Source organism: Stegostoma tigrinum, chromosome 5, assembly GCF_030684315.1.
Source record: "Stegostoma tigrinum isolate sSteTig4 chromosome 5, sSteTig4.hap1, whole genome shotgun sequence".
In the NCBI taxonomy this organism is placed as follows: domain Eukaryota; kingdom Metazoa; phylum Chordata; class Chondrichthyes; order Orectolobiformes; family Stegostomatidae; genus Stegostoma; species Stegostoma tigrinum.
In genome coordinates this window covers 127,122,822-127,148,750 of record NC_081358.1, presented here as the reverse complement: position 1 = coordinate 127,148,750, position 25,929 = coordinate 127,122,822, and the positions used below count along the sequence as shown (strand labels likewise).

Sequence of the window (25,929 nt, the reverse complement as noted above, 5' to 3'; positions counted from 1 at the left end):
AACCTCCTCCCCCTCCCCCATTTCTGCGGAAGGGTCTAGGCCCGAAACGTCAGGCTTCCTGCTCCTATGATGCTGCTTGGGCTGCTGTGTTCATCCAGCTCTACACCTTGTTATCTCAGATTCTCCAGCATCTGCAGTTCCTACTATCTCGGGAGCAAAATATGCCTGGCTGATCGACAGCTGTTCCAACCTTTGGAGTTATTGCATTGACCTTCTAAATTCTAGAGAAAATGTGTATAACCTCTCCTCATAACTTAACTTCTGAAGTCTAGGTATCGTTCTTCAAAACAACAAGTAAGTAAGGGAATTTTCCTCAGTGTCCTGGACTAATGCTTCCTTCAACTGACATCTAAAAACAGATTATCCAACCATGATATTGTTACATGTAGGATCTTCCTGTGTGCAAATTAGCCTCTGCATTTCACTCATTACAACAGTGGTAATACTTCAAAAGTGCTTACACTTTTTTCCATTTTGATCCAAGGTTGAGAAAATGAGTACATGTGAAATTAAATAAATGTAGCCATGAGTAAATGGTTTTGTACTGGGATTTATGCTTTCAAAAACTTCAACAATTGTACATCCCTGTCTGGCATAAAAGTAAAACAAGGAAGGTGCCTCCACCAAAGCTAAGAAGGGAATTCAGGAATAGTCTTAAAACCAAAGAGGAGGCAGGAAAAAGCAGTAAACCTGAGGATTGGGTGAGATTTAAAATGCAGCAGAGTAAGACAGAGGGTTTAATTTGGACAGGGATAATAGAATGTGAAAGTAAGCTTGAGGAAAACATAAAAGCTGACTGTAAAAGCTTTTATAGAAATGTGAAGAGAAAATGACTGGATCATTAAGGATGTAATAACTCTGCATTTGGAAAGCGGTGCCAGGATCGCTGCTAGTCAGCATGGATTCACTAAAGGGAAATGATGCTTGACAAATCTTGTGGAATTTTTTGAGGATGTGATCAGCAGTATATGGTCTACAGCTGTTCAAGGAGGCAGCCCACCACCACCTTCTCAATGGTAGGCAATAAATGCTGGCAGCCAGAAATGCCCAGGTCCTACAAGTGGATTAAAAATATGAGGTGGGATCTCTTTAAAATTGGTAAAATTTTAACACTAAAAGTTTTTTAAAAACTACTCAAAGAGGAGGAAAGGCCACCGTGTTGGCCAGAAGAAGAGGAAAAGAAAAAGAATAAAGGGCGGAGTAGAGGACCACCCCCTGGAGTGCCATCTTGGCTTTATCGGCAGCTCCTGGTGGCTACGGTATATACTAACGACAGGAGTATTTGCAGCAAGGCATCAAGCTTACATCAATAGCACCGGCCAATCCTGGAAAGCTCCATCACTAAGAAAGGCAAGGAAGGAATGACTTCAGGATGTCCTTTACAACAGTTAAGTGCTTTTTAAGTATAGCCAGTAATGTAGGAAACAAGCAGCTGCTCGCACGCAGCTAATTCCCAGGCAGATCAATGTCATCTAACCTAAGTCATGAGGGTAGAACAGGACAAAGATCACAATCTAAACAAGTCTTGGTTTGGTGAAACAATTCTGCCGTACTTCCAAGAAGCAGCTGAATATTTGACACAGAACATAATAACCAAATGTGTGAGCTTGCTCCAGAAAATAAACCTTCAGCATATTCTTTCCTTCTTTAGCAGACTCTCAGGCCTAGCAAAGCTTGCTACCACTCCACTCTGATGGGTTTTACGAAGGTTGCACAATCTGAAGGCTCTGCCAGCTACACCAAAGGTAATGTATGGAGATTTGGGTAGATCAGTTGTTTAGCAGTTTTGCGCTCTCTCCAGTGTCTCGACTTCAGTTCTGCAAGCACTACGAGACAGAAAAAATTCTCACTAATAATGGTGGGGATTTTGCTAAAAGCCCTTTTCTTAATGAGGTATGTGAAAAGAATCATGCAGTAATAGACAGAATAATTTATAACATTCAGCTGAAATGTAAATTATTATTTACACTAGCGTGGGCTATACATGCTAAGAATTTGTTGCAGATGGTTGGAGGATATAGCCCAAACTAGTTAATTTTTGGTAGCAATCCTAAAGTTCTGTCAGTAACAAGTCATCAGCTCCCATCTTGTGAATAGTCTACAATTAGTTCTACAATATTGACCACACTGTATGCAGGCAGAAAAGCTTTCATTAAAGCTGAAGTCTCAGAAAGCATTCAGCAAACTTTAAGATATATGACAAGGCTTAAGATATAAGCCATTGGAAACAATTTCAATACGGGAGATCTGGTTGAAGAGGCACAGGAAAGTTATTGTTAAATAAAATAATAATTGTACAACATGGGAACCATATCACAGAACACATTCTCCTACTTTTTCCCTGTATCTCATGATCCCCTAACTAATCAAGAACCTATCTACCTCTGTCTTAAATACACTCAATGACTTGTCCTCCACAGCCTTCTACAGCAATAAGTTCCACAGATTCACCACTGTCTGCCTGAAGAAATTCCATCTCATCTCAGTTCTAAAGGGTGTCCTCTTCACTCTGAGGCTGTGCCCTCAGTTCCTATTGTGTCCTTTTGGTGGAATTATCTTCTTCTTGTCCGCTCTATCCAGGCCTCTCAGTATCCTATAAGTTGAGGTTGGTTGGCTCGCCGAGCTGGTTTGTTGTTCCGCAGATGTTTCGTTACCATGCTGGGTAACATCCTCAGTGCAGCCTCTGATGAAGCGTCAGTGTGTTTTCCCACCCGGCTTTTAAACTCTGGGGTCTGTGGTGATGGATTGCCTCACTTCCGGGTTTCCTCCATAGTGGAATGTATATGGGGTCCAGTTCAACGTGTTTATTAATAGCCTGCTTTGTGGAGTGCCAGGTTCTAGGAATTCCCGTGCCTGTCTCTGCCTAGCCTGCCCCAGGATTTTGGTGTTGTCCCAGTCGAAGTGGTGGCTCTCCTTGTCCATGTGGATTGAGATGAGTGAGTATTGGTCACGTCTTTTTGGAGCTAGATGGTGTTCAAGAGTACACAAGCCAACCAGCCTCAATACCCACAACCCGATCTACAAATCTACTCCAAAACCTTAGATATCCTGTAAGTTTTAAAAAGATCCCACCTTATATTTTTAATCCACTTGTAGGACCTGGGCATTTCTGGCTGCCAACATTTATTGCCTACCATTGAGAAGGTGGTGGTGAGCTGCCTCCTCAAACAGCTGTAGTCCATATACTGCAGGTTGACTCACAATGCCAATTGAGTGATCATTTCAGGATTTTAACCCAGAAATAGTGAAGGAATGGTGATATTTTTCCAAGTCAAGATGCTGGGTCCCTCAGGGGAACTTGCAGGGGATGGTGTTCCCACGTACCTGCTGCCCTTGTCCATCTAAATGGAAGTGGTCATGAATTTAGAAAGTGCTGCCTAAAGATCTTTGGTGAACTTCTGCAGCTCATCTTGTAGATGACACATATTGCTGCTACGGAGTGTTGGTGATGGAGGGAGTCAATGCTTGTGGATTTAAAGTTTTGGCAAAGATCTGTAGCTCTGGTTATGGATGAGGTTGACTTGCTTGCCGCACTGGCTTGTTTTTGTTCAGACATTTTGTCACCATGCTGGGTGACATCATCAGTGGATTGTCCAATGAAGCTATGTTGTTCTGCTTTGCTTGGAATTTATACTGTCCAGTCTGTTACTGTGAGTGCTCTCATTTATGGTTTTTATCCGTATGGGTTTGTATGTGGGATTCGATTCTATCTGCTTGTTGATTGGCGTAAGAGTGGAGAACCATGCCTTGGGGAATTCCTGTCTGTGTCTATGTGTGGCTTGGGCTACTATGGTTACCTTATCCCAGTTAAATTGATGGCCTTCGTTGTCTGAATGCACTGATATTAGGGAGCGCTTGTTGTGCCGTTTTGCTGCTAGCTGATGTCCATGTATTCTGATGGCTAGTTTCTTTCCTGTCTGTCCATTAATGTTTGTGGCAGTCGTTGCATGATATTTTGTAAACCACGTTCGTTCTGAAATGAACTTGATTATTGTTCTGTTTGTGGATATTAACATAGAGTGATTATCAAATGGGGAGTTCTAAACCTCAGTATACAGAAAAGCAAATCCTCAACTTTCACAGTAACCACCCCAATGTCCACAAACAAAGCTGCATTAGGGCACTATTTAAATGGGGCAGGACACACAGCAGCACTCCAGAACTATGCAGGAAAAAGGAAGAACACTTATTCAAGATCCTTGCTTTAAACAGATATCCCTGCAATTTCATCCACAGATGCCTACATAACAGACACCAACAGGAGGACATAGTACACCCTAACACTCTGACCACACTGTCTGACATCAAGAACATATCGGAACTGACAACAAGATTCCGAAGACCACTAGGAATCATGGGGCACACAAGCCCAGAGACACTTTACGACAAGCACTTACAAAGATTAAAGACCCCATTCCCACAACATGCAGAACCAATGTGGTTTACAAAATACCATGTAACGACTGCCACAAACGTTAAATCGAACAGACAGGAAGGAAACTAGCCATCAGAATACTTGAACATCAGCTAGCAGCAAAACGGCAAAACGAACTCTCCTTACTATCGTTACATTTAGGCAATGAAGGTTATCAATTTAACTGGGACAAAGTAACCATAATAGCCCATGCCAAACATGGAGCCGGGAGTTCTTAGAGGCATGGTTCTCCACCCATACTTCAATCAACAAACAGATAGAATTGGACCACATATACAAACCCATACAGACCAAAACTGGAAATGAGAGTGCTCACTATAACAGACCAAACAGTATAAATTCCAAGTGGAGTAGAATAGCATTGTTCATCGAAGGCTCCACTGATGATGTCACCTAGCACGGTGACGAAATGTCTGAACAAAAACAAGCCAGCTTGCAGAGCAAGTCAACAACCTCATCCTTGTGGATGTGGTGCCAATCAAGCGGCTGCTTTGTCCTGGATGGTGTTGAGCTTCTTGAGTGTTGTTGGGGCTGCACCCATCCAGGCAAGTGGGGAGTGTTCCATCACACTCCTGACTTGGGCCTTGTAGATGGTGGACAGGGCTTTGAGGAGTCAAGAGGTGAGTTACTAGTCACAGTTTTCGAAGCTTCTGACCTGCTCTTGTAGTCACTGTATTTATGTGGTGAGTCCAGTCGAGTTGCTGGTCAATGGTAAACCCAGGATGGTGGTAGTGTGCGATTCAGTAATGGTAACACCTTTGAATATCAAGGGGCAGTGTTTAGATTGTGTTGAATGGAGATGGTCATAGCCAGGCAAATGTGGTGCAAATGTTATTTGCCACTTGTCAGTGCAAGCCTAGACATCGTCCAGATCTTGCTACATTTGAACATGGATTACTTTAATATCTGAAGAGTCGCAAATGATGCTGACCATTGTGCAATCATTGGAAAACATCCCCACTTCCAACCTTATGAATGGAGGAAAGGTCATTTGAAGCAGCTGAAAATGATTGGGCCTAGGACACTTCCTTGAGGACCTCCTCCAGAGATTGTCCTGGAGCTGAGATGACAGATCTCCCACAACCATAACCAACTTCCTATGTGCCAGATAAGACTCCAGTTAGCACAGAGGTTGCCCCCATTACCCATTGATTCCAGCTTTGGTAGGGCTCTTTCATGCAACATTTAGCAGAATATAGCCTTGATGCCAAAGGCTACCATTCTCAACGTAAACTTCTTCAAGTACGGACCCAGAGTCCTAAACAGGTCCTCATATCAGAAGCCTGTCATTCCCAGACCTCACACTTTCCTACATTGTATTCCATCTGTCACTTCTGTGCCCATTTATCTAACCTGTCCAAATCCTTCTACAGCCTTCCTGCTTCCTCAACACTATCTGTCCCTCAACCTTTGTGCCATCTGTAAATTTAGCAACAACGCCCTCAGTTCCTTAATCCAGATTGTTAATATATAATATGAATCATTGTGGTCTCAACATGGATACCTGCAGAACTCCACTTGCCTCCAGCTGCCATCCTGTAAAAGATCCCTTTATCCCCACTGTATGCCTTCTGATAGCCAGCCAATCCTCTATCCACGCCAGTACCTTGCTGCTAAAAACATTGACTCTAACCACATTTAGCAGCCCCCTATGTGGCACCTTGTCAAAGGCCTTCTGGCTATCCAAATAGACCACGTCCACTGGCTCTCCTTTACCTAACTTGCTCATTACCTTCTCAAAGAATTCCAACAGATTTTTTAGGCGTGGCCTCCCCTTGACAAAGCTGTGCTGATTCAGTCCTATTTTCCCCGCACTTGTAAGTGCTCCATAATCTCATTCTTAATAATGGACTCCAAAATCTTACAAATGACCAAGGGCAGGCTAACAGGCCTGCAACTTTCTGTGTCGGCCTCCCTCCCTTCTCAACCAGGGGTGTACATTAGTCCTTTTCCAGCCCTCTGGAAACCTTCCTGACTCCCATGATTCCTGAGAGATCACCACCAATGCCTGCAAAATCTCCTCAGTTTTTTTTCCATCAGAACTCTGGGATGTAGTCTGACTAGTCCAGGTGATTTATCTATCTTCCACACCTTTCAGCTCCCCCAGCACCTTCTCCTTAGTGATGGCCACTATACACATCTTTGCTCCTGATTCTCTTGAAGTTCTGCTAAACTACTGTTTTTTACAGTATGAAAACTATACCAAATACCTATTCAGTTCTTCCACCCTTTCTTTGTTCTCATTAATAGTTCTTCAGCCTCATTTCCAGGAGTCCAATGCACATTCTTGACTCTCCCTTAGCTTTTATATATCTAAAAAAAATCACTTGCAATCTTATTTTGTATTGCTAGCTTACTGTAAAGTAATATGCGCAAAATAGAAAGGAAGGTGGACTGAGGGGGTATTACCCCAGCCCCAGGGAGCAGGAATGGAGGCTGAAGCTGAGAAAATAACTTGGAGCTTTGCTGGAATACCTCCCGGACACATGGATCAGTTTAGTCATGCTTTTTGAATATGGGCACCACGACATTCTGCTTCCGACTTTCTCGTGTCTTACTCATTTCCACTGACTCTCTGAAAGACTGCTATGTCCTCCCAATCTCTTCGATAGTCTCTCATCACTTGAATAAAACTCATTTATTTCTGAGGATTTTAGCAAAATGCTGCAGATGCTGGAAATTTGACATAAAAACAGAAAGTGCTAGAGGAACTCGGCAATTCTGATACCATCTTTGGAGATAAAAACAGTTAATGTTTTGAGTCCAATATGACTCTCCAGTTCTGAAGAAGAGTCATATTGGAATCAAAATGTAACTTTGTTACTTTCTCCACTAATGCTGCCAGACCTGCTGAATTTCTGCAGCATTTTCAGTTTGATTCTGAGGATTCATTTATTTTAAATCCATTTGCCCTGTCCCAGAGCTTCTATTTCATTGATAACACATGGAATGAGTGAGCATATTTTTTATTCACTGATGGATGTGGGTGTTGCTGGTCAGACCAGAATTTATTGTCTGTCCCTATTTGCCCTTGAGCAGGTGGTGGTGAGACGCCTTCTTAAGCTGCTGCCATTTGATGTGGATACACCTAGAATATCATTGTGTTATTCAACCCTTCCTTTGTCATTCAGAATATTTGCAATCTGGGGTTCACACAGAATCCTACAAACGTATAGCACAGAGGACTCTCATATTCTCTTCCAAGTCTATAACACCAAGTCTATATCAAACTTCCTTTTGAAAGTTATTACTGAGTCTGCTTCCATCATTCTTTTCAGAGCACAACACCTCCCTCCTTCCCAAAGCCTGTCCATCATCTACAAAGCACAAATCAGGAGTGTGAAGGAGTACTCCTCACTTGCCTAGATGGGCGCAGCCCCAACACTCAAGAATCTTGACACCATCCAGCACCAATCAGTCTTCTTGATTTGTTCCACAGCCACAAAAATTCACTTCCTCCACTGCCAACACCCAGTAGCATCACTGTGTACCTTCAGCCAAATGGAAATTTAATATGTTGTCATTTTGTATATTTTGTTTTGTTTATTTTTTATTATTATAAATGATATTGATTCATTTAAGAAGATACAAGGGAATCTGCTTTCATCTATTAAGGCCTGGAGGGATGTGACAGACCAAATGGAACAGGGAAACAGCTGGTTGATAAATAAATTATGGGTTAATTGGATGAGAATGATTTGTATTATTAACAGGATCTCATAATGAGGAAGTTTATGGGATTACCTGAAATAAAGTTCTCTCTAAAATGTAGACTTGAACGTGATTTAAATTTAGAGGTAGTAGGAGCTGCAGATGCTGGAGAATCTGAGGTAACAAGGTGCGGAACTGGATGAACACAGCAGGCCAAGCAGCATCAGAGGAGCAGGAAAGCTGACGTTTCAGGCCTAGATCCTGCTTCAGAAATGGGGAAGGGGAACGGGGATCTGAAATAAATAGGGAGCGAGGGAGAGGCGGATAGAGGATGGATAGAGGAGAGGATAGGTGGAGAGGAGACAGACCGGTCAAAGAGGCGGGGAATGGAGCCAGTAAAGGTGAGTGTAGGTGAGGAGGTAGGGAGGAGATAGGTCAGTCCAGGGAGGACGGACAGGTCAAGGGGGCAGGATGAAGTTAGTAGGTAGGAGGTGGGGGTGGGGCTTGAGGTGGGATTTAATCGTTTTAATTTAAAATCGTTTCTTGTGCATTCTAGCTACAACTTTTACTTTGATTGAATCATCATCCAGAAGTAAGTTAACTCTGTCGTGAGTAATTTTTTGAACTCCTACTACCAGACATCAGATCACATTCTTAGTGCACTTTGTACAAAGGAATGTGGATGTGCTTTACACTTATCCAGTTGATTACAACTTAGGTTTTCAATTCCTTCTATGGAATTTGAGTTTGGTTGAATCATTTGACCCTTAAGATTTTAAATTTAGCTGTATCATTCAGAGAAAAAGGGATTACCCTTCATTTTGACAAAATATCCTCTATATCTCTCAATTTCCTTATTCACCTCTCCTGCTTTTGCACCATTGTTTATTTCCAGTCTCCTAGCTATTGTGAAATTATAAGTTGACCCATGGCATTTTCCTTTTGAGTCCCTTTGAACAAAGAACAAAGAAAATTACAGCATAGGAACAGGCCCTTCAGCCCTCCAAGCCTGCACAGACATGCTGCCCATCACAACTAAAACCCCCTACCCTTCTGGAACCATATCCCTCTATTCCCACCCTATTCATGTATTTGTCGAGATGCCCTTTAAAAGCCACTATCGTATCTGCTTCCACTACCTCCCCGGCACCAAGTTCCAGGCACGACCATACTCTGTATTAAAAAACTGCCTCGTACATCACCTTTAAACCTTGCCCCAGTAGTAACTGACTCTTCCACCCAAAGAAAAAACTTCTGACTGTCCACTCTGTCCACGCTCTTCATAATCGTGTAGACCTGTAACAGGTCACCCCTCAACCTCCATCATTCCAGTGAGAACAACCTAAGTTTCTCCAACCTCTCCTCATAGCTAATGCCCTCCATACCAAGCATCATCCTGGTAAATCTTTTCTGTAACCTCTCCAAAGCCATCACATCCTTCTGGTAGTGTAGCGACCAGAATTGAATACACTATTCCAAATGCAGCCTAAATAAGGTTCTATAAAGCTGTGACATTGCCTGCCAATTTTTAAACTCAATGCCCTGGCCGATGAAATCAAGCATGCCATATGCCTTATTGATGATCTTCTCCAACTGCGTTGCCACTTTCAGTGACCTGTGTACCTATACACCTAGATCCCTCTGCCTATCAGTACTCTTGAGGGTTTTACCATTTACTGAATATTTTCCATCTGGATTAGACTTTCCAAAATGTATTACCTCACATTTTTCCAGATTAAATTCCATCTGCCATCTCTCTATCCAAGTCACCAACTGATCTATATCCAGCTGTATCCTTTGAAGGTCTTCATTGCTATCAGCAATTCGACCAAGCTTTGTGTCATCTGCAAACTTACTAATCAGACCATATGCATTTTCCTCTAAATCATTGATAAAAATTACAAATAGCAAAGGTCCCAACACTGATCCCTGAGGAACACCACTAGCCACAGTCTTCCATTCAGAAATATACCCTTCCACTGCTACCCTCTGTCTTCTATGACTGACCCAGTTTTTTTTATCTATCTTGCAAGCTCACCTCTGACCCTATGTGACTTTGCCCCTGTATCAGCCTGCCATGAGGGACCCTGTCAAAGACCTTACTGAAGTCCATGGAGACAATATCCACTGCCCTACCCTCATCAATCATCTTCATCACTTCCTCAAAAAACTCAATCAAGTTAGTGGGACGCAACTTCCCCTTCACAAAATCATGTTGCCTCCCTCTTATGCATCCACTTACTTCCAAGCGGGAATAAATTCTGTCTCAAAAAATCGTGACAGGATTTACTCCCACTTAGAAATACATGGGTGCATTAGTGAGAGGCAACATGGTTTTGTGAAAGGGGTGTCATGTCTTGAAAACACAAGGCATTGGAGGTATTGAAGGTATTGAAAACACTCTAATAAACCCTAATTCCCACAGGCTTCCCACACAACATCGAGCATTCTGAAAGAAGTCATCCCATGTTCCACTTCCACAACACTTAGGCCTTTAATTTTCACCTCTACCTTTAGAATCTTAATTTTTGATCTCAGGAGGAGATCATGAAGAATTCCCAAATGTCCATTCTTCTTCCTGGCAACTTGGCACCTTTTCACTCTCCCACCCTCTGTCCTGTTTGGATTTATGGGATGACGGAAAAAAGATTAATTTTACGGGTCAGTCATAATAACTCTGGGGCGGCCGCACTTGGAGTATTGCGTACAGTTCTGGTCACCGCATTATAAGAAGGATGTGGAAGATTTGGAAAGGGTACAGAGGAGATTTACTAGGATGTTGCCTGGTATGGAGGGAAGATCTTACGAGGAAAGGCTGAGGGACTTGAGGCTGTTTTCATTAGAGAGAAGAAGGTTGAGAGGTGACTTAATTGAAACATATAAAATAATCAGAGGGTTAGATAGGGTGGACAGGGAGAGCCTTTTTCCTAGGATGGTGACGGCGAGCACGAGGAGGCATAGCTTTAAATTGACGGGTGAAAGATATAGGACAGATGTCAGAGGTAGTTTCTTTACTCAGAGAGTAGTAAGGGAATGGAACGCTTTGCCTGCAACGGTAGTAGATTCGCCAACTTTGGGTACATTTAAGGCGTCATTGGATAAGCATATGGACATACATGGAATAGTATAGGGTAGATGGGCTTGAGATCGGTATGACAGGTCGGCACAACATCGAGGGCCGAAGGGCCTGTACTGAGCTGTAATGTTCTATGTTCTATGTTCTATAATGATCAGACATTCCTATCACTTGTCTCGCAGTTACAACCATCTGGTCTTCATCATGGATTCTAAATGCTAAAGATAGTGAGTTTTTAAATTCCTCTAAGAGAATAAATCCTCAGAAGTTCGTACATGGAATTTACTCAACGCCTTTATCCATTGTTTACAATTACTTTGCCTACCCTCAAGTTCACTGTAAGTTTGCTGTCATTCTTTCATCAAGTGTGTTTGAATTTTTTGTCTGTATGTTTCTGGAACTAACTCTCACACCCAGTCTGGTCTTTTTTTGCAGCGTCATAATTCATAGAAACCTTTATTGATAGTGATGCCTATATCTTACGCACTCTAGCTGTCAATATGTTCTGCAAGGGTAAAAGCGATCCTGAGCTTCCATTTGCCTGTCACTTCAAAACAGCAGCACGTTCCAATGTCAACATTTCTGATGCAGGCCTGCTACAGTGTTCCAGTGAACCTCAAAAGCAGCTCAAGGAGCAACATTTCATTTTCCGCTTGATGACCCTGTGGTCTCTGGGACGCAACAACTCAATAACCTGAGAACCACATTCCATTTTTCCATAACAAGGTGTAGAGCTGGATGAACACAGCAGGACAAGCAGCATTTTGGAGCACGAAAGCTGGCGTTTTGGGCCTGAAATGTCAGCTTTCGTGCTCCTGGGATGCTGCTTGGCCTGCTATGTTCGTCCAACTCCACACTTTGTTATCTTGGATTCTCCAGCATCGGCAGTTCCTACTATCTCTGTAGCTTTTATTATCACTCATTCAGCTTTTCTTTTGTCTTGACCAACTATCTACAGTCTCCTTGTTTACCATACCCTTTCTTATATCTCTCTCTCTCTTTGTCTCTCTGGGCTCCACCCTCCACCTCCACCTATCCACACGCCTCTCCCCTTCCCTCACCTGTATCAACTTTGGCTTCAGCAGAAGCACCATGTTTTCCTGCAACCAATAGTTCTGATGAACAGTTAATAGACCCAAAACATTACTCTGCTTTCTTCCCACAGATGCTGCCAGACCAGCTGAGTTTCTCCAGCAGTCTCTGATTTTCCTTTGTTGCTTGTTGCTATTTCAAGTGACACAAAGAATGACCCACAAGATTTGGTAAGGCCTGTACAAATTCAAACATTTCCTTAGCTTACATTATGACTAGGATTTTTACCCTCAGAACCTTTTTCACATTTAAGGCTTTTTTTATACCTGTAGCAATTTAATTTGATATTCTTTACTCAATTCCCTCTTTTTATCCTTTTCTGTCTTCTGAGTCTGCAGTTTTAACCTCTTAAATGTTATCAATTTTATTGTTATCTTATCTATGAATGTTCAAGTTAAAGTCTAGTAAGATCCAATTCCCTTTTGTACTGTTTTAATTTCCTTATCTATTTAAAGCTGCTTTAACAGTAATTGAATTTGTGCCAACTGAAGCGGTTACTACCAGGTATACCCAGCTGCTCTTACATTTCCACATGTCCAAAATGCTGTGCCAGTGTGTTAAATAACTCCGTCTTCCTAACCTTTGCAGGAAATTCCAATTCTGTGGCCTTAGCTTTTGTCAAGTCTTTTAAAACAATCAGGGATGCATTCCCTAGCAGCAGGATAGTCTTAGCTGTTTCCAATGTCATCCTTTTTCACAATATAAAAAACCTGGTCTTTGTCCTCTTAGCCTTTACCAACCAATGTTATGTCACCCCAATCTCATGTCCTTATACTTTAAATTCTCTTTCCCCTGATCGTGTTATCCACCTTCCCATAATGCCATGTGAACCTCTCCAATCTGGTTTGCTCCTCTGCCATAGTTCTACAATTATGCTAGTCAAATTCAAAAATATTTTCTGTAAATGTGGCCACTGTGTGTTGTTTTTCCTCTACTGACAAAGCTGCAGCCTCTGTCACCGTCTGTCTCCTATTTCTACAAACAGTTAGAGCCCCGTAGCCTTCTCAATGTTTTGTTCCTCCAATCTACCTTTTCAGAAATTTCAAGCTATCCTTTGCCCACCATTGGCAGCAGAACTGTAACCATCCAAGCCCCACACTTTGGGATTTCCTCCAAATCCTCTTGACAACCTCTCTTTCTATAAGAACTGACCTCTTTGGCACAATGCTAAAATACTTTGATTGCACTTGTAATTATTTTTCTTGATGTCTCAATGTTCATTTTTGTCCTGTAATGATTCAGCCATAGAATCAAAGAATCATGAATTGATTCCATGCAGGAAGCTATTCGGCCCATTATACTGTGCCAGCTCTTTGAAAGTGTTTTCACAGATTCTGCTTGCATTTTTAACAAGACTTCCCAGATTACAGCAATTCGGTGAGTGAAGAAAGGCCTCTCATGTCATTGCTCTGTTTTTTTGGAAAATTACCTTAAATTATCTTGTATTCTGGTTATTTCTTCCACTGGAAATCCTTTCTCCTTATTTTTTCTATAAAACCCTAAAAATTTTGAATTAAATCTTCCTTTAACTTTTTCTGCTATAAGGTAAACAATACCTATTTATCGTCTTATCTGAAGTTTTTCAACCCTGGTATTATTTGAATAAATCTCGTCTGCATCCTATCTCGAATCACATCGAGTCCCTACTGTGTGGGAGCAGGCCATTTGGCCCATTGAGCCCACACCAATCCTTTGGAGCGCATCCCACCCAGACCCACTTCCCTAACCCCATATTTCCCATGGCTATCCCACCTAGCCTGAACATCCCTGGACAATTTAGCAATTCAGCGTGACCAATCCACCTAACCTACACATCTTGGACTGTGGAGCACATGGAGGAAATCCACGCAGACGCAGGGAGAATGTGCAAACTCCACACAGACAGGATGGAATCAAAGCTGGGTCCCTGGGGCTGTGAGGCTGCAGTGCTAACCACTGAGCCACCGTGCCACCCTGATCTTGACATCTGCCTATGAAAAGCCTTGTCATGTTTTTGTATGTTCAAGGTATTTCAGAAATGCCAGTTGCTGTTATATGTCAGAGGGTGGCCATTTGGAAAGGTTTGAAGGAGCTGTTGTAGAGTAAAGCTGGCTAGAGCTCCTACAGAAATCTGATGGTAGTTCCTGTTCAGTTTCACACATCTTTATGTGCAAAGAATCTGATTGCCACTGCTCTAAATTGTTGTTTCTCTCAACTCCCACTGAGACAAAAATCTGAATCTAGAATTGCCCCACATTCTCTTACAATTATCATCAGCTGTTTCACAATTTATTTTCGATCATTGGTCAAGGCCAGGCCCTGTTTCAAAGGCATAGCAACAGACTGACCTCGTCCTATGCAAGTCAAATGCTTTGAATTATTGGATGGTTTGCACAAGAAGTTTGAAATGTATTGAAAGAAGTGCTCTTATAGTTTAAATGAGATGTTTAAATTTCATTGATTAATTAATACCAGTCCTACTTTTATAAAAAGTCGAGCATATGATGGTTATAAGGTTAGAGATAACACAATGTAGAGAAGGACAGACTACAGCAGGTGCCAGTGTAAAAATTAGAATTCGTTGCATGCGAATGGAATAGGAGCTCATGTTACTGAATGATTTTGTTTTAAAAATAAAATTTTTAGAGGTTAGGTCAGGGACACTAACTGCGACAATACAATTTTTTTAGAGCGTCCTTCACATCTGATACGTGTAGATAATGGCATACACCCAAGCAATTCCCTTTGTAACTTCAAAGGCAGTACCAGCTAGCCTGTACAGTAAATAATTATCTTAAAATAATAACAATATAAATCACTTCTTTGCAACTAAATTCTGTAAAACTGGTAGAATACATAATCCTAATGAGAAGCCTAAAAGGAAGAATGAAATTTGTTGAAAAGGACAAGTACAATGGGAGGAGATTCATGTAGAACATTAGCACAGGTATGGATTTGGGCTGAATGATCTGTTTCTTTGCTATCCATGCTAAGTAATTATAAGGAGCTTGAGAAAGTGAATAGATATGTGGTCCTCTGGAATCTCTTCACAGACCTTCTAAGGACTGCAGAATACAGTATGAAAGCCTATACTGCAATACTTGCTTTCACATGTGTGAATCTATATTACACAGCCCAATAAATTTGATCTGGCATACTGTCAAGCTGTGTTGTGCATTTTCAGGGTCAACAATGTGTTTCTCAATGTTAAAGATTAGAAAGCACCAGACAGAAAAACTGCAGAAAGATAAGTTAATATTTAGGAATAATTTTGAGGCAAGCTGGATTGGCACAGTCTGAAATGGTGATAAAAGATTTGATTGGAAAGAAATTTGGATAAATAATTGGCTGGGGTCAGAAAGGGGAGTAGGATTAATTACACTGGGCTTATAAAGAGCTGGCACAGACATAATGGGCTCCTTCTATGCCTTATAATTCAAAGGGCTGAATTTTTCCTGTGGGTGGGAAACAGAGATACTTTCCGTCACTGGGATTCATTACAGCTGTGAATGGTAGGGACAATCAAACATTCACTGGATGAGGACACTCCACAAATACATCATCCACATCAGTGCAAAAGGTCAAGCTGAAGTATTTGTGTACACCTTTCACTGGCAGGACAGAGTCAATGCCAACTCAGTCAGCAATACCCACACCCAAGGAGTGAATAAAATCTGTGTACTGATTCAACAAATGGCTATTAAGTCAATCAACCCAATTTCCTAGAACGTATGAAGTTCTCGGAAGTTATACTCGACAAATCTGGGGAATCCTTGACGAAATTAATCTCCATGGTGTGTTTCCAACTACCTGGTAAATGGAAGATCTGAGCTCAAGTGTTTTACTATGTATAGTATCTATTCTGGACTTTGTTGAACATCATTACTTTAGTGTCCACTACATATGAGAATACATAGAAATGTAAGACAAGACTGGACGGTCCATGCCTATTCCTGACCCAAATTTGTTGAAGTGGGTTTTGACTGCACGATCTATGCTCAAGTCACATAACACAAAACATTTTTTTAATATTGTCATATGGTAGTACAGAACTAGAGCATTTCTGAAAAAAGATAAATCATGTAAAAGTGTTGAATTTCTTGTGAATTATTCTGAGTGCAAGAAAACAAGCTCAGGCAAAATGCACTCTTTTTAATCAGCCATGCTCAAATCCTTTCTTTGCCGAGTTATTATCTCTGCCTCAGCTCACCCTCCTCTCTTGTTAGAAGGAGCATTTTAAACATGGGCCAGGTAAAACTTAAAACTTCCGCACACCAGTCAGCTTTGTCAAACAAACAACAAGTCCTTAAGGTGCAAAGGGAAGTTGACTATAAAATCAAAATAAGTAGGTTAAAAGCACTTTAAATTCATTTGTGGGATGTGAGTGTTGCTGGCCGGCCAGCGTTTATTTCCTGCCCATAGTTGACCTTGAGAAGGTGGTGGTGTGCTGCCTTCTTAGACCACTGAGGTACACCTGCTGTGGGTTGACTTATTATGCTGCTTGGGAGGGAAGGAAGCCTTTTGGCCCGACATGTCTGCACTGGCCCTCTGAGTAACACACCTAATGATATTCTGCTGCCTTTTCAAAGAATCTTGCACATTGCTCCATTTCAAGTAACCATCTAATTCCCTTTCCAATGCTTCAATTCACCTTGCCTCCACCACCCTAATGCTTTCCAGACCTGAAGCACTTGCTGTGTGAAACAGATTCTCCTCGAATCATTTTTGCTTCTGTTACCACTTACTTTAAATCTTTGCCTTCTGTTTCTCAATTCTTTTATGAGAAGAAACATTGTTTAGTCTGTTGAGATCACCTCTGATTTTGAATATTTCAAACAGATCTCCTCTCTGCCTTCTCTTCTCCAAAGGGAATTGTCCCAGACTAACATGAATTTTTAAGCAACAAAAATAGAGTTGGACAGATACGTGAGGCTATAGAGCTTGCACGTTTATGGTCAGAGTCAGAATGTGGAAGTAAGCATAAGGCTCTTTTCAAGAGCCAACAGCAGGATAGAGAACAGGGAATTTATTTGTAGAATTGTTATAGTGCATAAGGAGGCCATCTGGTCCATCATGCCTGCACTATTTTTATTACCTCATACTAATTTCCTGCCTTTGCCCCAAATCCTTGCACACCATTTTTGTATACATACCCATCTAATGCCCTCTTCAATGTTTCAATTGAACCTACCTCCATCACAATTCTACATGGTGCATTGCATACCCTAACTAGTTGTGTGAAAAAGTTTTTTTCTTACATCTCTCCTCCCTAACTATTCTGTCCAGCCCGCTCATGATTTTGTAAACTTCTATGAAATCGTCTCTCAGCTTTCTTCTCTCCAAGGAGAATAGTCTGAATTTTGGCAATCTATCTTCTAGTTGACCAAACAAATTGCACATCTACAATGCACATGACTCCTTGCTGCAGCATCTACTTCATTATTCAATAATTCAGATGTTATAACTGATAATGCCTCGAAAGGAAGACAATGCTGAACGCTAAATGTATTTGTCTCTAACTTCATATCTATCCTCTGGCTTTTATTTCTTCATTTATTTTTGATTAATATTTGCCATTTACATTAGAGCTGTCTGATTATGTTGTATTTTATTAATTTATGTTTATGTTCTCCATTACTTAAAAACAATGCAGCTGAGCACTGAATGATCAGAAAGCTTGAGCTGGGTTGACTGTCCTTGATAATTGCCAAGGAGACATTTTTTTCTTGTTAATTCGTGGGATGTCGGCGTTACTGGCTGACTAGCACTTATTGCCTGTCTGTGGTTGCCCTTGAAAAGGTGATGTTGAGCTGTCTTTTGAATTGCTGAGGTTCATGTTCTGTATGTTGACTCACAATGCTGTTGGGGAGGGAGTTCCAGAAATTTGACCTAGCAGTAGTGAAGGAATGGTGATATTTCCAAGTCAGGATGGTGAGTGGCTTGGAGGGGAACTTGCAGGTGGTGGTGCTCCCATGTATCTGCTGTTCCTGTGCTTCTAGATGGAAGTGATTGTGGGCTTGGAAGGTACTATACTGAATTTCTGCAGTGCATCTTGTAGCCAGTACACACTGCTGCAACTGAGCATCAGTGGTGAAGGGAGTGGGATGTTTGTGGATGTGGTGCCAATCAAGCGGGCTGCTGTGTCCTGGAGGTGTCAAGTTTCTTGAGTGTTGTTGGGGCTGCACCCGTCCAGGCAAGTGGGGAGTATTCCATCCCACTCCTGGCTTGTGCCTTGTAGGTGGTGGGACAGGCTTTGGGGAGTCAGGAGGTGAGTTACTCACCATAGTATTCCTAGCCTCTGGCTTGCTCTTGCAGCCAGACTGTTTATGTGGTGAGTCCAGTTGAGTTTCTGTTCAATGGTAACCTCAAGATTATTGATAGTGGGGGGATTTAGTGATGGTAACAGCATTGAATGCCAAGGGTCAGTGGTTAGATTGTCTCTTATTGGTGATTGTCATAGCTTAGCATTTGTGTGGCTTGAATGTTACTTTCCATTGGTCAGCCCATGCCTGGATATTGACCAGATCTTGTTGCATTTGAATAGTATCTGAGAAGTTGCAAATGCATGATGTTCAGCACCAATGATCAGCAAACATCCCCACTTCTGACCTTATAATGGAAAGAGGGTCATTCCCTTGATTTGTAGTGTCATTATAACCTGACTATTCCTCTGAAAGGGTTTAAACTAGGAGGATGATCAAAGGACTCAACTTGAAGGTGATGAGTTCTCTAGAGGAAAGATATTTTTACTCAGCAAGTGGTTGGCATCTGGAATGCTGTGCCTGAGAGTATGATGGACACAGTTTCAATCATGTCATTCATCAGCAAATCAGATATACCCAAAGGATTTGCCTGGGAATACATAAGAGAGTGGGTTTGGGTGAGTTAAGGATTGAATGGTTTCCAATCTCTACTGTTAACAGTTTTATGATTTAACATGGAGCTTTTGATCATGAAAACAGGAATAGGTTATTTAGTTGTTTCAGCTTGTTCTGATGACAAATAATGTGCATTCCTTTTACCAAACTTGGTTCTGAGGAAGGGTCACTGGACCCAAAATGTTAACTCTTCTTTCTCTCCACAAATGCTGCCAACCTGCTGATCCTTTCCAGCTAAATCAGTTTTGAAAAATTCTCTCAATTGGCTCCCAGCGCAGGGAGAGAGGATTCAGATTTATATAAGCATTGCCCATTCGCATATTCTGTGTCAGTGTTTGTTCCTAATGTTTTTACCACACCCCAAAAGTTCTTAATGATGTTGGCTGTGAAGCAGTCACCTCCTTTCCCGTCAATATATTCAAAGGATGGTTGTGGGCAGGGTTGGGGGGGGGGGGGTGTTGAAGTTGTGGCACCCTAATAAATATTCATCCCAAAAAATATCAGCAACCAATATAAATGTACCCAGCTGTTCTCAAAGTTGTTACTTCTAAATCATCCTCGGACGAACGTGCAGATCCAGTCTTTATTAGAATCCAGCTTGGTGCAAACTCTTTGCTAATTGAACCTTGCTCACAACTGGTCAGTTTAAAAAAAGATCAAAGAACCGCAGATGCTAGAGATCTCAAACGAACAAAACAAAGGGCTGGAGAAGCTCAGAGGGTCTGGCAGTATCTGTGGATTAACATAGTTAATTTTGAGTCTGGTATGGATTCTTCAGATCAGACTTCTTCAGGGTCACTGGACTGGAAACGTTAACTCTGCTTCTCTCTGCGTAGATTCTACCAGACTTACTGAGTTTCTCCAGTTTAAAAAAACAACTCCACAGACCAGCAGATATAGTAGGAACTGCTGATGCTGGAGAATCTGAGATAACAAGGTGTAGAGCTGGATGAACACAGCAGGCCCAGAAGCGTCAGAGGAGTAGGAAGGCTGACATTTTGGGCCTAGACCTTTCTTTAGAAATGAGGGAGAGGAAGAGGATTCTGAAATAAATAAGGAGAGAATGGGAGGTGGATAGAAGATGGATAAAGAAGAAGATAGGTGGAGAGGAGACAGGTCAAAGAGGCGGGGTGGGAGCCAGTAAAGGTGAATGTAGTTGGGAATCTTAGGGAGGGGATAGGTCAGTCCAGGGAGGATGGACAGGTCAAGGAGGCAGGATGAGGTTTTTGGGTAGGAGATGGGAGTGGGGCTTGAGGTGGAAGGGATGGTTAGGGAGGCAGGGACGAGCTGGGCTGGTTTTGGGATGCAGTCAGGGGAGGGGAGATTTTGAAGCTTGTGAAGTCAACATGGATACCATTGGGCTGCGGGGTTCCCAAGCGAAATATGAGATGCTGCTCCTGCAGCTTTTGGATGGCGTCATTGTGGCACTGCAAGAGGCCCATGATGGACATGTCGTCTAAGGAATGGGAGGGGGAGTTAAAATGGATCACGACTGGGAGGTGCAGTTGTTTGTTGCGAACCGAGCAGAGGTGTACTGCAAAGCGGTTCCCAAGCCTCCGCTTGATTTCCCCGATGTAGAGGAGGCCAAAACGGGAACAGCAGATACAGTATACCACATTAGCAGATGTGCAGATGAACATCTGTTTGATGCAGAACGTCTTTTTAGGGCCTGGGATAGGGGTGAGGGAGGAGGTGTGGGGGCAAGTGTAGCACTTCCTGCGGTTGCAGTGGAAAGTGCTGGGTGTGGTGGGGCTGGAGGGATGTGTGGAGCAGACAAGGGATTCCCGGACAGAGTGGTCCCTCCAGAAAGCAGATAAGGGTGGGAGGGAAAAATGTCTTTGGTGGTGGGGTCAGATTGGAGATGGCGGAAGTGTTGGAGGATGATGCGTTGGATCCGGAGGTTGGTGGGGTGGTATGTGAGGATGAGGAGGATTCTGTTTTAGTTGTTATTGCGGGGAGAGGGTGTGAGTGATGAGTTGCGGGAAATGCGAGAGACACATCAGGGGCATTTTCAACCACTGTGGAGGGCAAGTTGCAGTCCTTGAAAAACGAGGACATCTGGGATGTCCGGAAGTAGAATGCAGCAGAGGTGAAGGAATTGGGAATAGGGGATGGCCTAGCGAGTTTTGAGAAGATTTGTAGCTCAGGTTGAGTTTCTGGATGTGCATTTGCTCGCTGAGCTGGAAGGTTAGTTTTCAGATGTTTCATCACCATTCTAGGTAACATCATCAGTGAGCCTCCGACGAAGCGCTGGTGTTATGTCCCGCTTTCTATTTATCTGTTTAGGTTTCCTTGGGTTGGTGATGTCATTTCCTGCGTTGGTGATGTCATTTCCTGAGAGAGGAAACCTTCAAGACCATCAATAATACCCTTACTGGCATAACATTCACAAAAGAGGAGGAAAACAACACCAAACTGCCATTCCTAGATGTCACAGTAGAGCGAACAGCCAATGGGGAACTTCAAACCAGCGTCTACAGGAAAACAACACATACGGACCAAATACTGAACTACAGGAGCAACCATCCCAACACCCACAAACGAAGCTGCATTAGAACATTATTCCAACGAGCCACCACACACTGCAGCACAGAGGAACTACGCAGGGCAGAGGAAAATCACCGATACAGCGTATTCAAAAAGAATGGGTACCCTATGAACACAGTCCGCCGATTCCTCAGCAATAAACCCAAACAAACAGACAAAACAGGCTCAGAAACCATAGCCACTCTCCCCTACATCAAAGACATTTCCGAAATGACTGCTAGACTACTCGGACCTCATGGCACCAGGGTAGCCCACAAACCCACCAACACACTAAAACAGCAGCTAATGAACTTAAAAGACCCTATACAGACAACAAATAAAACGAACGTCATCTACAAAATACCTTGCAAGAACTGTGACAAACACTACATTGGACAAACTGGCAGGAAGCTAGCCACCAGGATACATGAACATCAACTAGCCACAAAACGACATGACCCACTATCACTCGTATCCTTACATACAGATAAGGAAGGACACCACTTTGATTGGGACAACACATCCATCCTAGGACAAGCCAAACAGAGACACGCACGAGAATTCCTAGAAGCATGGCATTCCAACCGGAACTCCATCAACAAACACATTGATTTGGAGCCCATCGACCATCCTCTGAGAAAAAGAACAGGAAATGACATCACCAATGCAGGAAATGACATCACCAACTCAAGGAAACCTAAACAGATAAATAGAAAGCGGGACATAACACCAGCGCTTCACCGGAGGCTCACTGTTGAAGTTACCTAGAATGGTGACGAAACGTCTGGGAACGAACCTTCCAGCTCAGTGAACCGGCTTACATCCGGAACAAAATAAAGACCCACTCTTTTGTGGACTGAGAAGAGGAGGGCGCAACTGTGTTGGAGGTGGAAGGAAGACATCGGGTTGGCTGTGCACCCTTGCAACCGGTGGATCTTAATGCTGGCTTCGGCCTAACGCTGGTTCAGGGGAGCAGCCAACCTGCAACGATGGCTGCGGCAAGTGCTCATGCCCCAGGTCAGGGGGTCCGGAACACCATCCGTGTTTCCGTAAAGAAGGTGGATGAAGGTGCACCTGTGGACCGCACCTTCTTCGTGAAGAGGGTCCTGTTGGACTGTTGTGGGTTCGCTGCTGCGGACATTTACTGCCTGCAGGATTTCCCTGGAGGAGGTTTTTACGAAGTGACCTTCAGGAGTGCCAAGCTTTGCGAGCGCTTCCTTGAGGTTTTGAAGGAGAAAGGAGGGGAGGAACCTTCTCTGTACTGACTGCCGTCCTGCTGTTCGTGATCCCGATGCAGAGGAGCCGTATGGTGACTGTACACATGTACCATAGGCACGTGCCAGCAGCTGATGTCCTGACCTTCCTCGGAAGGTACGTGAAGGTGGAAGGGGACCTAACTGACATCATGGACCCCTTCGGGATCTGGACCAGTAAGAGGCAGGTCAGGGTGATGCTGAGGATGGGCTCGGACGGGAACATCATACACCCATCGTCTAGCTTCGTGATCGGCGGGAGCAAGGGCTACCTGACCTATGCAGGGCAACCTAAAGTCTGCCATGCCTGTGGTAGGTCAGGTCACGTGGCGGCCGACTGCAAAGCCACCATCTGCAGGAACTGCAGGGAGGAGGGGCACCTTGCAAAGGATTGCCCACAAGAGAAAAGCTGCAACCTTTGCGGGGAAGTGGGCCACCTCTATAGGGCATGCCCGCAGCGGGGATGGAGCCAGTAAAGGTGAGTGTAGGTGGGCAGGAGATAGGTCAGTCCAAGGGAGGAGGACAGGTCAAGGGGGTGGGATGAGGTTAGTAGGTAGGAGATGGGGGTGGGAGGATGGGATAGGTGGGAGAAAGGACAGGTTAGGGAGGTGGGGACGAGCTGGGCTGGTTTAGGGATGCAGTGGGGGAAGGGGAGATTTTGAAGCTGGTGAAGTCCACATTGATACCATTGGGCTGCAGGGTTCCCAGGCGGAATATGAGTTGCTGTTCCTGCAACCTTCGGGTGGCATCATTGTGGCACTGCAGGAGGCCAGAAAAGTTGAACAGTTTAATTGTTCTGTAAGTCACCGTACAGTTGGTGAATTGCCCTGTTTATAGACCTGACTGGCTGCCTGGGAGATAGGTGGAAGTCAAGAGAGCTGTTTCGTACCAAAAAACTGGGGCACTCGCGATTCCCCATGAATGTCGGTGAATGTAATGACTTATTATCGATGGGCATGATTTCGGTGCAGACAACAGCCGGCTGTCTATCAATCAGGAGGTGCAGCTGTGAGGCAGTGCCCTGTGGTAAGGTGAGATGAGAAGGTATATGAGCTTCCTTGCAGGACACTAAAGGGGCCTGTGACTTTGAATGTAGAGGTAGAGAGTAGGGTTTGTACAAATTCACCCTGCAATAATTGTTCACTGCAGAAAGGCACCATTCGGCTTGTTGAGCTTGTGTGGGCTTTTTCACAGATTAATCCCTGTATTATAGCCCTTCCAAGTGTGCACCCAGTTTCAGTGATATACGTACAAGATATAAATGTGCAGTTCTTCGGAACTTAGAATAAAAGACTTCAGCCTAACTGGAAACAGCACTGGTGCAGAACCCTTTAGACTCACGGTGACCATTCAGCCTATTGAGTTCGTACTGGCTGCCCACTGAACTACCCAGCTAGTCTCACTCATTGTAACCTTCCTTGGTGGTGAGGAGATAGTTGCCGATCATTACCTGTGGGGCGGTGTTGAAAATTTTCGTCACATTCCCACCACGTCTCGCCCAAGATCTTAAATCCGTGCCCCCTACTCCCAGTACAACTGCTGGAGGGAACAATTTCTCGCCTAACCGATCGAAGCCTGTCACAATGTTGCACACCTCGATCATACCTCCCCTCAATTTCATCTCCTCAAAGTAGAGCAGCCCAGCTCCCTCAAACTAACCTTGTGACAACCCCCCCCCCCCCCCCACCATCTCCCCATTCCCTGAAACCCTGCTGGTAAACCTCCCCTGCACTGCCTAAATTACTATCCCGTCCTTCTTAAATATAAAAATGCAGGATAATTCGAATTTAGACAATCCGGGATGATGTGTCAATGGGTCCGAGAAGTGAAGAGGTGATGAAGAAGGAATGTCAAGCACTTTGCTAAAAGTGTGGGTATGTTCAGGCTTGCAAATATTCCTTGATTTCATTCTCTGGCTGTTTGCCAACAAACAAATTGTGCTCCGCTCTACTTTCTACAATTTTTCTATTTGTTAATTTTCTGTTCAAAAACGGTTACTATAAGAAAACCATCAGGCGGGGTTGAATTTACACAAATAAACTTTACAGAAAGAATTTAATCATCTTTTATGAATTATTATAGTCGCTAGTGACATGTAGTCCCATTTACAACATTGCAACTACTTAAAGTGAAAGCAGGTTTACTTATTCATCAGGGGAAAAACACGCGTTTACATGTAATGATCGCATTATATCACATTATCTTAAATTTCTTTCCTAAAACAATTCGTGAGAATGTTGAGTGTGCATCCATTTTAAGATGTAAAAGCTGATGGCCAATTAGCTATATTTTTTAGAAAAAAACATCTAAATATAGAAATTGGAACAATGATTACTTGCAATTTGTGTAGTCAGGATTTCCTTAGTCCCAGTTCCTGGGTAGATACAGGGTGTGTGTCGTAGGGTTATAGGCAAGGAGCAGAGCTCCAGTGTTAAGAGAGAGAGAGAGAGAGAGCTTAGTGACTGAAACATGGCGAGGGGGCCGAGGGGAAGGTTGCTGCTCGGAGCTGTCCTGCTGCACTTTGGACAGCTCGTAGTCAGTCAAGAGGCACCAGACAAAGTCAACGGCTTCAGCCTACACCCACCCTACCTGAACATCGCACAAGGGTCCAAGATTGCGGCCACAGCCACTTGCGGAGAGGACGGTTCGGGCAGGCCGAGATTGGACCTCTACTGTAAACTGGTGGGAGGACCAGCTGCCGGAGCCTCCAGCCAGACGATCCAGGTACATATAGCACGCTGCTAAATCTGAGAATTAGGGTGCTAGGATGTCCCCTCCAAACGGGAAAGCATTCCGCTTTCTGAACCACCAAAGGATTTTTAATCCGGAGAGATTCCACCAAATACTCGATCTTTGCAATGAAGGGGAAACTTCTGCGTTATGCGTTAATTGGACAGCTTTCAGCGCGATGGGCAGAAAAGTGTCTGCGCTTTGTGATTCTGCCATTGGGTTTGTGAGCATTAAAACAAAACTTAGAAAAGTGTTTCAAATTCGGAGTTATTTCATGGTTTGGTAGATTAAAACCGTACAGTAAGAAGG

General features: G+C 43.3%; 1 protein-coding gene across 5 annotated transcripts in view; it reads right to left on the bottom strand.

Annotated features, from left to right (window-relative positions):
- Positions 1–25,623, bottom strand: part of ankrd29 (ankyrin repeat domain 29) — a 142,470-nt gene extending 116,847 nt beyond the window's left edge. For all 5 annotated transcript variants that reach the window (XM_048528610.2, XM_048528607.2, XM_048528608.2 and 2 more), the window contains exon 1: positions 25,480–25,623. In XM_048528610.2, the coding sequence (XP_048384567.1) occupies positions 25,480–25,620 (141 nt within the window). In that variant the 5' untranslated portion in view covers positions 25,621–25,623. The remainder of the gene's footprint in view (positions 1–25,479) is intronic.
- Between the last annotated feature and the right edge of the window lie 306 nt (positions 25,624–25,929).